Genomic DNA, 14,749 nt, shown 5'->3' with positions numbered 1-14,749 from the left:
CAGTCAGAGAGAATCCAGGACCAGAACTCAAGCCTTCGTGCTCCATGGCAATCTTTCTCTAATACTCCACCCCACAATGCCATGCAAAGCTGTGGACACCAACCACGCAGGTTGAGCCAGCAGAAAGCCTAGAAACCACAAATAGATAAAGAAGGAAGCCACTGCCTTATTCAAGACATGTCCTGACTATCAAACAAATGCAGTCTTCAGGACAGGTTAAAGAGATCGGTATTTTTCAAATAATGTGTATTATTACAAATAATATAAATAATATGATATATAAAAGTAAATATGCACTATTATATATTATATAATATTATATATCAAATATATATTATACATATTTCAACTATAATATGTATATTTGAAAAATAATAGTGAGGAGGAGATAGAAAGTTTAAAATAACAGGAGGTATTTGAATGAAAAAGAAAAAAATAATATGTCATGGAGCAAGTCAGAGAAGTAAGAGAATCAGGAGATGAGACAGAGAAAAACATAGTACAGGGGTGAGCAAACAGCCATGATAGGTATAAAAAATAATATCTCCTAAAATTTCACTAAAGAGTTTTGCTTCTTTCTCTTCCACTCTTCAGTATCCCACAAAGACTATATGGTAAGTAAAGTGTTAATAGGTTATAGATAGCCAACAATAATATTATCAGTTTCAAGATACTCAGTGTCATAAGCATCAATGCATCATGATCGCGTATAAGTAGTAAGCATTTCTATTCTTGTCCTGACATAAACTTTCCAAATAAGAAGTCTGCAGGTATTGGATACTATACCTTTTCCCCTTTCACTGTATCCCCTTTATTGATCAGAATTGAACCTGAGACTACTGCATCAAGCAGAGGTCACTGTAATCTGGGGAACCCCAACACATTGAAACCATTTTGTTACTGGAAGAAGTATGTCCCTAGAACTTCAGTTTCTCAGGAGACAGAACTAGATAGTGACAACTGACCTAAAAGTGGTCCTGAATGGGAGGGAACAGAGAGGAAATAGTACATTTGGGCTTGAAAACTTAACTTTTTGCTTATTAAGAAGAAAAAAGAGAGATTTCAATTCTGATTTACTTAGAAGATGAATTCTGTGCAGTGTCTACCATGTGTAAATTGTACTTTAGATCTGTCCACTCTTGCTTTCTGCTGCAGAAGCTAGTAAAGACACTCCACAGACAGTCAACTCTTCCTTAAAAGGCCTGAATTAGAGACTTTAAAAAAAATTTAAAATACCAGCAGAAAGTTTCTTACTTTTGCTTCTAAAACTTTCTAGAATAGAAAGAAAACATCTCACTACTCTGTAGAAATGTTTCTAAAGTCCCCGAAAAAGCACATGAATTAAATGTTTCTTTATCCTCCATCAAATATTTATAGATACTTTATAAAAGTTCACAAATACATTGTCTCCAGAGGGAAAAAAACTACACCCCTTCCCACTCAATCTTGAAGGATTTGGTTGATAAGCTACTTAGCACTGTTAAGACAGGACCACAGCAAACCATGGAGCCAATTAATCCCAGGCAAGGCTGTGGACTGGCAGATTCTGTCCTTAGAGCCTTCTCCTGTTCTAAGGGACAACTCCCATTTCTGTTACCAAGTACTCCACTCACGCATGCTTTCAAAGTCAGTCAGGAAGGTATAGACTACTAAAAGTTGCCAAAAGCTTTTTCCTTAGGTCAAAACTTCTTGACTAGCATGCAAAGATCTGAGTCCAGGTGTGTATTAAAATATATATATTTTTGTTTCTGTTATTGTTTGTGTTTCTATGACTTTAGGCACTTTTTTGTTTTTTGTTTTTTGTTTATTATAAAGATGGGGGTACAACTCAGGGTTAGGTATACAAACGTTGATTATGCAGGTACCCTTGTTGATGAGGTGTGCCCCTCCCTCCCCAGTAGTTTCCCTCAACTTAGGCAAGTTTTAATATTTCCTAATTCTAGCTTGGAAAATGTTGCCATTATATGTAATAATTTAATAATTATCATAATAAAGTAGCAATTAATACTTATTATTTATTAATGCTATTGACAAAAATACATCAGAATATAATTACAATAAAAACAGCTAATTAAAATGTCTGTAATTTCTAAAACATCTTGAATCAGTAAGTCATTAAAGGAAGAAAAAGAATAGAGAAAAAATGGGAAGAAAAAATATTTGTATGTCATTTTTGTTTTTCCTTTTAATTTTTTGAGTTGGAGTCTTACTCTGTCACCCAGACTGGAGTGCAGTGGCATGCCCACGGCCACCACAGCCTCCACCTGCTGGACTCATGCAATCCTTCCACCTCAGTCTTCCAAGTAACTGAAACCACAGGCATGCGCTACCACACCCGGCTTATTTTTTGACATTGTAGAGACAAGGTCTCACCAAGCTTCCCAGGCTGGTCTCGAACCACTGGTCTCAGGCATTCCTCTTGCTTTGGCCTCCCAAAGTGCTGGGATTACAGGATGAGCCACTGCGCACAGCCGTATGTCATTTTATTTTAAAATCAACTTCTTAAGCCATACTTTATGCACAATAAAATGCAACATTTAAAAATGTATACTGGGTGAATTTTGACAAATGTATACACCCATTTAACTACCACCTTAATAGTAGGCATTTATCAGTTGTAGTCACCTATTCAAAAAACAAGGTTTTGTCTTTGTTTATGCTCTCCTTATTTTTTTATTCTCTTTCTTTATTTTGCTCTTATTATTTGGTGTTATTATATGGTTCCTTGTGAGGACTATGAAAAAGAATTTGTTTCATGCTTCTCTTCTAGCTCTGATGGTACTGCTGACACTTTTATATTCTTTGGCCTGTAAATGCATCACCGCAATTGCTTCACGAGATATTCTCCTTGTGTGCATGTCTGTCTCTGTCCAAATTTCACTTTTTTATAAAGATATAGTTACTTTGGATTAGGATTCACCATAGTAGCCTCATCTTAACTTGATCATCCTCAAAGATGCTGTTTCTAAATAAGGTCACAGGCACAAGGGGTTAAGACTTCAACATTTCGGTGGGGAAAACAATTAGACACATAGAACACACAGAGCCTCCAAAACTGAGAAATGTCCTAAGGTGAAATGCATCACATGATTAGGGCTCTTCAGATTTACTCCCAAAGCTCTGTTGGTGTCTCTTCCTGCACCCCGCTCCCAGCAGTGACCCTCTGCCAGTGCCAAGCCCAGATTCCCCACCTCCTGTTCATGCCTAGAATCAAGAAATGCTTCCAATGTAAAAGCAACCACAGAGTTCAGCTACTTATTTTAAGGTCGTATCTCTCTGGAGTTTTATTTCTTTTAGTTTTGGTTGCCTCAACAAATCTCCAATACCTCCAATACATATTGTATCTAGATTTTCTAGATGTTTACAATAGGAACATTTTTGGCAACAATTTATTGCATTCCATCCAGGAGCAGAAGCTCATTTGTGTGTTTTTATTATCTTTCATTTATTTGTCTCAATGGGGATTTGTTTTCTTTTACACAGAATGACCTCAATCGGGTATTTGCACCTGACTAAACCTGCTCAGGGTCGTCAGTGGAGTGCCTCCTCCAGGAATTGGAGAATTTGCCATGTTCTGGTCTCTGGTACAGTTTATGTACCGGAGTCGTCACGTTTCTTGAGTGCTTTGTAGAACTTGCTTGTACAATATCTGGGCTTGATAATGTTTTGAGAACACAATATACAACGCTACAATTTTACTTATTTTATTTTTCAATAATAATATTCATCCTGGAGGATTCAAGGACTCTGTATCCAATGGTTTTGAGGAAGATTGCTGCTTCCCTGGGACAGAGTTCCAGAGCGCAGGGGCTTTGTTAAATTCACCACCAGGGGGCGGTGTGTCAACTGTTCCTTTAAGTCCTTAAGTCTAGCTCTTGCTTACATAAAATTTGGTCTCACTTCAAATATAAACCTTTTTTTAGGAACTAATGGTTCCTCTGTTTTGGAGGCCCAACTTCAGAAAGTGTATAAGTATGTTGTATTTAATAATTAGAATAGGAAAGAAATCTAAATAAATTAGATTTAAAGAAGTTGACAAATACCATAAAGGTGATCAAATGTAGAAAAATGACATCAGCTTATTGAATTAATTGTCTAAACTCCATCCCTGTAGTAGTTTTTTTCTACTATATATTTTGGCTACATGCTCTTTGATCACTTCTTTATATGATGACAATTTTATAATTTTATAATTTTATATGCTAGTGTAAGACTAGACAAATACTTTAGTTTTATTTCTGTCTTGACTGTTTGAAATTTGTTCCATTTGCGTTTGATTATTTGGAGTGGCGTTTTGTTAAAAAAAAATTCTCATTGAGCTGTCATAAAAATGTAGTATTTTTTGGTTAAGTCTGGAAAAAATCTCATTGAAATACTTTCTCTTATGTACCGTAAAAGTTCAAATCACTAACATTTGTATTTTGTTCAGTGTCTAGTCTTATACTCTCCTTTAATTCATTATATTTATCAAGAAGTTTGTGATGGACATTCTCATTGTAGTGGCCTAGTATGCATTTGATGCCATCTTTTGCTGTGACAGTGTTTTGTATAAAACGAGCAGAAAATTTTATTTCATCAAAATATTTCTATGGTTTGCTATTATGAATTAGTTGGATTATCAAATAATTTATTAACATTAATTATGGCTGTTAGAAATGTATATCCTTTTCTTAATTCTGCTCCTGGTGTAATTTTAAAATTTTGCTGCAATTTGCATTTAAATGACAGAATAATTTACATTACATTTATTTCTTATTTAATCATGCTTATTTCATAGTCTATTAATTTTTGTGATGTCTCTATTAATTCTTTGAAAAATAAATTTTCATATTTATTTGTTTCATATTGACTAATAAGAATTACATATATATTTATGGTGTACAACATTGTGTTTTAATATAGACATGCATTGTGAAATGGCTACATTGCCACATATATTTGTCATTGTTTCATATGATGAGAACAGTTAAAATCTTCTGCCTCAGCAATTTAAAAGTATACAAGTCATTATTATTTCTTTAATCATCGTGTTATACAACCAATCACTTGGACTTACTTCCCCATCTAGATGATATTTTGCTTCCTTTGGCATTCTTCTTCTAATCCTCTGGTTTCTGCCCTCTGTAACCATCATTCTCCTCTCTGCTTCAATGAGTTTGATTTTTAGATTCCACATGTAAGACATCATCAAAGGAGGTTTGTTTTATTTATGTTAAATCTAGGAGCCTGTACTTTCTTCCTTTTTCATTATAATGTTCAAATATATATTTTCAAATTCAATTTAAAAGGCAATTTGTGGAGTAATCCCTTTGGGTCCCTCCCACTGTGGGAGCTTTTCTGTCCTCATAATAAATCCTGCTTTCTCACTAAAGAAAAAGACAGGCAATTTGTATATTTGAACTTAGTAGACTTTTTCATTTTGTTTATGTTCAGGTTTTTCTCCTGCATTTTCAAAAATTTATTTTAGTGTCCTTAAAATTGATCCCACATTGTAGGGATTGAACAACGATGTAAGTATGCAGATTATTTCTTTGCCTTTAGATTCTTCAAAGAAAAATGTCAGAAGACATGTGAGTTAAATTACATTTATGGAACAAAGTTGTAGCAAGTATGCTACATACTATTAGTACTACATATCTATAGTACAGATATAGTCTCAGGCCAGTGATCTCCTCATTTAAATTAATAATTTTCTTCTTTTGATCGGCCTTTCAATCTTGAGAGCTTGACGAAAATCTTGGGCACAAATAGCTCTCTCTGTCACCATGATAATGAACTTATTTGATCCCAGTGTGGAATTCACAAGTCATGGTGTGAGTTTAGTTGAATGATTTTTTAAATGTCCTTTCTGTTTTACTCAAAATGAGACCATTTAACACACAGTGAGTGACTGCATAAAAGCATTCAATACACGTGAAAGGATAAAGTGTACCAGAAAGACAATGATGATGAATATCAAGAGGAAAATACCAAGAGCCTAAAATCTACTTCTCAACCAAGGTCCCCATGTATCAAACCAACTAAAATTGTTTTAACCAAGTAGCTTCTTTACTGATTTCCTGTAACAAACTTTCTGCAATCCATATGTATTAATCTCAGTACAACAGGAGATGTTAACCATCACACACATTCCCTCCAGTCTAGCCAACAGATAGTAGAAAACAACCTTGTTATTTTAAATAAGTTTAGCAAGAGAGTTTAGAGACATTTGTCAGGAAACCGTAGCCTTTGCATTAGAGTCAGCTAGAGTTGTTAATGTGTGAGACAAACTTCTAATCCTCACCTCATTCATATTTACACCAAACCAGAAAAAGAACATTTACCATGAGATTCCTATTTAGAGGGATTTACACATATTTTCTAACTTTTTTTTTATTCTATGACTCAAATTAAAAGAAGTACACCAATGTTTAGTTTCTGATTGATAACAGAATAACAATAATAACGTTAGAATGCCTAGTCCACATTGGCCTCTTATTTTCTATTTGCTGAGACATGGAGTTTCTCATAAGCCTTGTTGTTCATTAAATCTTATGCAGATAAAATAAATACCAAAGGGGCACAACAGACAATTCTCTGAAGGATTCCTAGCATATTAGGAATCATTAGTAGAGAAAGTGTTGGTGATATTAATCAAGCCTCCAGTACTAAATTATTGCATGGTTGAAAACTACTGACAATTAGAGAATTAGGATTAGTCTACTAATTACTGACTTATTTTTTAACTTAATTTTTAAAATTTCAGTTTGAGGCATAATTTAATTGCAAAATCCTCACTATAGGTTTTGTCTACTGTTAAAATTTAAACAAAGAAGCTGAATACATAAATCTAAAACCCTAACCCCATAGAAAGAGCCAGATGTCCAATTTGAACAGGCCTTGCCCATGTAATAGTGATATGTGTTATAGGGTAAACTGGAGTATCCCTAAGATTATCTAAGTGTTTAGATTTAACATGAAAAACTCACTATTTAATTAGGCTTCTTGCAAAAGGTATTCATTGTGAAATTCTAACCATAGCTTTATGTTGTTACACACATACAGAAAGATGGCATGGGAGAAAAAGAAAAAGTAACAAAGTGTTTATAATGAAAGAGAAGTCCTGATCCACACTCTTGAAAATGCTGTGCATGTCTAAGGTAGTCTGCTTCTGAAGAAAAACTGCCCTGATCAGTTATACCTTCTTGACATTATGTAAAATTCTTTTCTGAAAGCCACTCTTGGTAGTCTCTGCTTCTTATGTAATTTTTCTCTTTCTCTACATTTTCTATTTTGTCTTCCAGACTATAGGTGGTCTGAAAAACAATTTATATTAATTTCAACTTGGTAACTCTTGCAGAAATATGTGTAATATTTTGGGTGGTCATTTAATGTTCAGGATTGCATTTTTGAATGAATAAATAAATACTGATGCTAAGTACACATATGCGGCTTAGTGATCTTTCATGAAAAGATAAATGTTCCCATTTTCACTAGTGACATAAGATCACTTCTTATGAATTAAAGGAAGACATAGATTCTGGGTTCTAACCGATGGTTCACTGAACTAAAATTAGTTCAAGTAGATTTATTAGCATGTAAAAGTATGTTTAGTTTATGATTTCAGAGATATATTAACTCACAATATTTTCTCTAGTTACTACATTGGCATTGAAATCAGAGTAAAGTCCTAGTACTTTTAGACTAGGTTCATAATAACACTATTATGACTAGAAATAAAAATAATGTAATAGTATTATGCCTTCCAGGAGACTATGCCAAATTTTCTCTCTTAAACTTCATTCATCTTTAATGCTTAACATAAAGAAGTTATGACAGAAAGTTAAAAAAAAAAAGCCACAGGTTGACTTATAAATTCAAAACAATCCCCACAAAAAGTACTACTGACATTCTTACAAAAATAGAAACAATACTAAAATGTATATGGAACCACAAATGACTCCAAATAGCAAAAACAATATTAAGAAAAAAGAATAAAAATTGAGGCACCATTATCTTATTTCCAAATGCTATAAAGCTATAGTAATTAAAATGTAATTATCGCTATCAAAATACAGACCTTAACAAACAGTTATATAGACTAATGGAAGATAAAAGAGATCTCAGAAATACATAGATTCATACATAGACAATCAAATGGTCTTCAACAAAGGTGACACAGATACATAATGGGAAAAGGACAGTTTCTTCCACATGGGGGGAAATTTCCATGACAATGGATATGGCTGTGATGTCTTATAGACAGTAAAAAAAGTACAAGCAACAATAACAACAAAAAAGAGTGGGACCACATCCACCTAAAAATTGTCTGCACAAAATTTAAAAAAAATTACAGAATGGAAGAAAATATTTGTGTCTTATATGTGATAGATATTAATATTCAAAATATATGAGGGGCTCCTAGTATTCATAAGTCAAAAGTAAAAGAGCAAATAATCCATTTTTTTTAAAATGGCAATATACTTTAATAGACATTTCTCAAAAAAAGGCATGCAAGTTGCCTACAGGTATATGAAAATATGCCCAACATTGCTAATCATGAGGGAAGCACAAATCAAAATCACAAGTTGATATCCACTCTCATCTGTTGGGATGGCTATTATCAAATGAGCAAAAGCTAATAGATGTTGGTGAGTATGTGAAGAAACTGCAATTCACTTACATGGCTGATAGGAATGTGAGATGGTGCAACAGCCAGTATGGAAGTGCCTCAGAAGATTAAAAATGGAGAGACCATATAATCCAACAATTCCACTTTCTGGATATATATTAAAAATAATTGAAAGTGGGATCTTGAAGATATATCTGTACTCTCATATGCACAGCAGCATGATTCAAAGTAGCTAGGATATGGAAACAACACAGATGCTCATGAATGAATATGTGGTATATGTATATAAAAGAATGCCATTCAGCCTTCAAAAAAAAAAGAATAACCTGTATATGTGACAACACAGATGAGCCTGAAGAACATTATGCTAAGTAAAATAAGTCAGTCGCAAATGGATAAAGACAACATGACTCCATTTATGTAAGGTATGTATAATAGTTAAACTCATGAAAGCAGAGAGTAGAAAGGTAGTAGGCAAGACTGTGAGAATGGAGACATGGGGAGTTTCTGTACAATAGGTATAAAGTTTCAGTTGTGCAAGATGATTAAGTTGTATAGATCTGTTTTAGAGCATTGTGCCTATAGTTACCAATAATATATAGTGCACTTATAAATTGTTAAGAGGGTATATCTTATGAAGTGTTCTTAGTACATTAAAAAAGGAGAATTCAAGATGAAACCTCTGTGTGCTATCCCCAAAATCTGCATGACAAACACTGATACATTAGTAATTACAGAAAAGATGACAGGCATACGCTTAGCTTCCTGATCCCAGAGTGTTCCAGGGATACCCAAGAGGGGTCATCCCAGATGTAACACACATTGCTGCTACTTCTCAATTCCCTCTGAGATTTGCATTAAGAGCAGGTCTCCACCTCCCACATCCTGGTATAAATATGACTACATTTCACAACTTCGAGAAGCATCAGGAGACTTCCATAATCCAAGACTGAGAAAATAACTGTGTTTTAGAACTAGAAGCAAGTCCTTGTTTTTACTTTCTGTACTTTTAGTCGAGAAATTATACTAGAGTTTCAAACTGAGGCCCACTAATTATATATGTGTACCATTCTTAAAAATCAGGTTTTCCTTGCCTTCACAGTTCATGGAAAGCAAAAATCTTTATTTTTTGCTTTGAAAGAAAACATGACTTCTCTCTGGCTGTGTGCACAGAGATGCATGCTATATCATAACAGCAACAAATAAAGGTGGTGTTCACATGAGATAATCTTGATAATCATTTTTAACAGTAGTGACATGAGAATAATGAAAGTAGCTATTATACAAGATGCTGTGAGATTAAATTTGTGACTGCATATACAGAACTTAAAAGTACAACATGTGCTAGTAGTAATCATTAGTGGAGTATTCACACATTTTTATTAGATACTTACTGTTCTGGTCAAGGGAGATCTTCAGAAGCAAAGACACACTTGATTAATGGCCTAAAACTTGTAATTAAATATATGTGGTGAGTCATTTTGAAAGGAAACAAGCATTGAGCAAATAGTGAAAAAATGAAATAAAATAGAAATAAGTACTAAACAAAGGGGAAAAAAATCAAAACATCTTGAGAGAAAGGAGGAGAGGAATTAACATTAGTTGTGATTTGTGGAGAAATAAAAGCCAGAGGGAATTATAATACCTCTTGTTTGAAGAAAAGTTGTGTTTAACAACTTAAATACTATCTATACCAGACTTAATTTATTTTCTTTATAAACACTTCAAGTCATTGCTATAGCCATCCTCACGATACTATGTGATAATTTATTTACTTGTTAAATTTTGTTATTCGTTTGATGTAAGTTCATTGAGATACTATGACTGACTTTCCAAGGTGTGGTCTGGGAAAACTTGCATTGGAAACCCATGCATAAGTGTAAAAATATTAGGATTCCAGTGCCCCACATAAGACCTTCTGAAATAAACTGTCTGTGAATTTGCTTGGTTAACAAGTGTCCCAAGAAATTGCTTTGTGCATAAAATGTCAAAAAGCATTTAATTCTCTTGAGTACATGACATCATGCAAAGCTCTGCAGGGATGTAGAAATAAGTAACACATTATATGTAATTCATTCTTTCATGTTTACACTACTTTTTGACTTTTTATCTAAATTTCAGTATATAAATGTGTGCTGAGTACCCACAGTAAAATAATAAACTGGACTTTGCTCTTGAAGAACTAATACATGAAGAAGAGAAAGTTGATACATTATTGATGCAATATAATAAAGAACAAATAAGAGGTATTTAGGTTGTGCTGGAAGCATAGAGTAGAAAGGGGTGAATTTAAGTGTTATGTCTGAAGAGAGTAGAATGAGAAATCCTGCGCAAAGCAGTGGCCTTTAGCCGAAGCCTTGAGGATAAGTAGAGATTAAGTGGCAAAAATAATATGGGAGTTTACAGGAGATATAGCTCAATTGTATGCATAGTTATAGTTATAAGTATAGATATAGGTATGAGAATAGGTATAGATATAAAAATATAATAGTCATTTAATATAAAGACAAGTTAAATCATGGCTTAGTAGAATTACAAAGTAGGATTATTGTAGAAGTCATTTTGGATTATTTATTTTTAGAGAACAATTATTTCAACTGTCATGAACAATGATTTGTACCTTTATATTTGCTTTATTTTCATAGTTTCAAGTACAGTCACAGACTCTAAAGAAATGTTCAACACAAACAGCAGTGCAATAACAGAATTTATTTTAGTTGGGCTCACAGGTCATCCAGAACTCAAGCCTCTCTTCTTTGTGCTGTTTCTGGTTGTTTACCTTGTCACTCTCCCAGGCAACCCTGGCATGATAACCTTAATCAGATTGAATGCTTGTCTTCACATGCCCATGTACTTCTTCCTCACTAACTTAGCCTTTGTGGATGTGTACTATACCTCGAATGCAACCCCACAGATGTTAGCTAATCTTTTTATCAGAGAAAAAGACCTTTTCCTTTACTGGCTGTTTTACACAGTGTTATATTTTCATCGCCCTTCTCCTCACTGAGTTTTACCTTCTGACTGCAATGGCCTATGACTGCTGCATAGCCATATGTGACCCTCTGCACTATAGTGTGAAAATGTCCAGGCAAATCTACATCTGTTTGGCCACATTTCGTTATGTCTATGGCTTCTCAGATGGACTGCTCCAAGCCATCTTGACCTTCCGCCTGACCTTCTGTAAGTCCAATGTCATCAACCACTTCTACTGTGCTGACCCACTGCTCATTAAGCTTTCTTGCTCTGATACTTATATCAAAGAACGTGCCATGTTCATATCAACTGGTTTCAACCTCTCCAACTCCCTCACCATTATCCTGGTGTCCTATACCTTCATTATTGCTGCTATACTTCGGTTCAAATCAGCGGAAGGAAGGCATAAGGTATTCTCCACCTGTGGTTCCCACATGATGGCAGTCATCCTGTATTATGGGACACTCTTTTGCATGTATCTGAGGCCACCATCAGATAAGACTGTTGAGGAATCCAAAATCATAGCTGTGTTCTACACATTTGTAAGCTCAGTGCTTAATCCATTCATCTACAGTCTGAGGAACAAAGATGTAAAACAGGCCTTGAAAAATGTCCTCATGCAAAATGTGGTCATGACCATGGCAATGCCTCCACTTTCTAAATAAACCATAACTCTAAATTTTTGGCTCAAATGCATTGTATTTTGATAATGAATTTTAGCATTTCCTATGAATATGTCTTGAGTGTCTTAGCTACAAAGCTTGGGGGCAAATCATCTTCATTTATTTATTTATGTTTAGTCCTTGCCCCTCAACATATGCTCCATGAATCAGCCGCATGGGGGAGCATTATCTTGGGAGTTGTTACATATACAGAATCTCATTCTGCACCTCAAAACAAGACCTGCTGCATCCAAGTATGCATTTTAACCTAATCCCTAGGTGATTTGTGAGCATGTTTAATTTGAGAAGCACTGGTCTAGAAGAAAAATTCCAAGGTGGTATGCCTTGGAACATTGTTGTGCTGTTATTGCAGTTGTCAACATTGACATATCTATGGCTTAGTCAAAGGGTCTTTAAGAAACACAACCTTCTGAAATCCTCTCAGTTAGGACTTGCTAAGTTATACCAGAAACTATAGTCATGTTTGTGGTTCCCTGTTACTTAGGACCGTGCTTGTGTAATAAATAAGTGGCAGTGGGAAAACAGGTGAAGGTCACGATCATACTTTTCGTCCACTTGAAGTTGTGGATTCAACTTTCCCAGTTACACAAACTCACCTGTTCCTCCGACTGTCCAGACTAGGCATATCCTTTTCTGTTTCACCTACTTTGGAAAATATAGGACAGGTTGATCTGACAATAAGAAATAAAATCAAAACTAGCTAAGGCAACAGGGAAAATTTATTGTAAATATGTGATAATATCTCACAGCATCCAAAGACAAGAGTGTAGCTGGGTCTCAGGAATCAACCCAAATACAAATGTGTAGGGTCATGAGAAATATTGTGTTGCATTGTCTATTTCACATGTGTTTGTTAGTGGGATATCTAGCAATTATGTTTCAATATGAGTCTTAGGTCCTGAAATCTTGCTAGTTTGTCTTGTTAACTTTAGTTGTATTTTTTTTGTTTGTCTTATAGAGTCCCTCATATTTACTAGTTTCATCTGTGAATTGAGATTTTATTATTTTCCAGTGTTTATAATTTTTATTTGTTTTTTTCTTCATTATTGCACTAGTTTAAATTGATGGTACAATACTGAATAGAAGTGGTATGACCAGATATCTATACTTTGTTCCCTATTGTAGGGGAAACACATTTAATGCATCACCAGGTTGTATGAAATTAACTGGAGACTTCATAGATAAACTGTATTCAATTGAGCAATTTCTCTTCTATACCTTCCTTACTGCTACAGTTAATTATTAATGGGTTTTAAAACTGTGAAATGGGGATTCTGCATTTATTGATTGGTTCTATGATCATTCTTCCTACTTTAGTCAATGTAAAATATATTAAACATATTTTTTATTCCTGAAATAAAGTCAAATTAGTAATAATGCACTATCTGTTTTATCTATTGATGGGTTTGATTTCTTGAAATATTAGTGAAAATATATATTTTATAAAAGCTTAGGAGATATATTTGCTCTATAATTTTTTTGTCTTATAATGTCCTTATCATATTTTAATATGAGGTTTATGCTAGTCTCATAAATATGTTGGGAAGTGTTTCTCCTTCCTCCAGTTTTCGATAAAAATTTGAGGAAAATTTGTTACTTCTTCCTTAAATAGGTGGTAAAATTTACAAGTGTAATCATTGAGATCTAGAGATTTTTGTGGGAAGTTTTTGATTGTAAATTCAGAATTTTTAATGTTCTGTTTGATGTTTTTTCTGTTTCACACAATTTGTTCACTTGTTGACAAATTTATTCGTGGAAAACTATTTATAATATTTCCTTAATGTCCTTTTAATGTCTTTACTATCTTTTCAAATATCTCTTCTTTTGCTTCTGAGACAAACTATTTGTTTCCTCTTTTTTTGTTTTCTGATTAACCTGATAGTAGGATTATTAATTCAATCTTTTCAAACCATCAGTTTTTGATGTTTTGTTGTGTAATTGTATGTTCTCTGTTTCCTTGATTACCCAATGCTCCCTTACTTTTTTAGTGTTTAATGTCTTTTACATATTTTTTAATGAAAGTTTGAATTATTGATGTGAGACTGTCTTCTTTACTCATATATATGTTTAAAGTCACATATTTTTCTCATATGTTGATTTATCTGCAATGCACTAATTTTTTTTGCGTTTGCATTTTATCTTTTCATTAATTTCTAGAGCTTTGTGGGGGTATAAATAGCTTTGGTATGTGCTTTATACTATTTAGTTATCAAAAAGGATACAATGCAATAATTTTGATAAAATTTCTGTTATCATTTAGTTTACAATATTTTTAATTTTATTTTTCTGTTGACTTTTTCAGTATGAAAGTTTTGGGAACAATATGAGCTTAATTGTTGTATTATTGTGCATTTTTAAAAAGTTGTTATTAATTTATAATTTAATTAAATTTTTGTCTGAGAACTTAAGACAATTTTAATCTCTTAAAATTAATTGACACATTGTATGACTCAGAATGTGGCTTATGTTGGTGAATGTTCCA

The 14,749-nt window shown here is 33.6% G+C and overlaps 1 protein-coding gene across 1 annotated transcript; it reads left to right on the top strand.

The window, feature by feature from the left end:
- The first annotated feature begins 11,285 nt into the window (after nucleotides 1-11,285).
- LOC103269588 (olfactory receptor 5M11-like) lies at nucleotides 11,286-12,249 on the top strand. The gene is given in 2 exon segments (XM_008067153.1): nucleotides 11,286-11,537; nucleotides 11,539-12,249. Coding segments are annotated over 2 exon segments (963 nt in total).
- Nucleotides 12,250-14,749: the final 2,500 nt, after the last annotated feature.

The sequence above is a fragment of the Carlito syrichta genome, unplaced genomic scaffold (genome assembly GCF_000164805.1).
Source record: "Carlito syrichta isolate Samal-C Ts95f unplaced genomic scaffold, Tarsius_syrichta-2.0.1 Scaffold309319, whole genome shotgun sequence".
In the NCBI taxonomy this organism is placed as follows: Eukaryota; Metazoa; Chordata; class Mammalia; order Primates; family Tarsiidae; genus Carlito; species Carlito syrichta.
The sequence above is the reverse complement of the archived record's forward strand: the minus strand, read 5'-3'. Positions and strand labels throughout refer to the sequence as shown.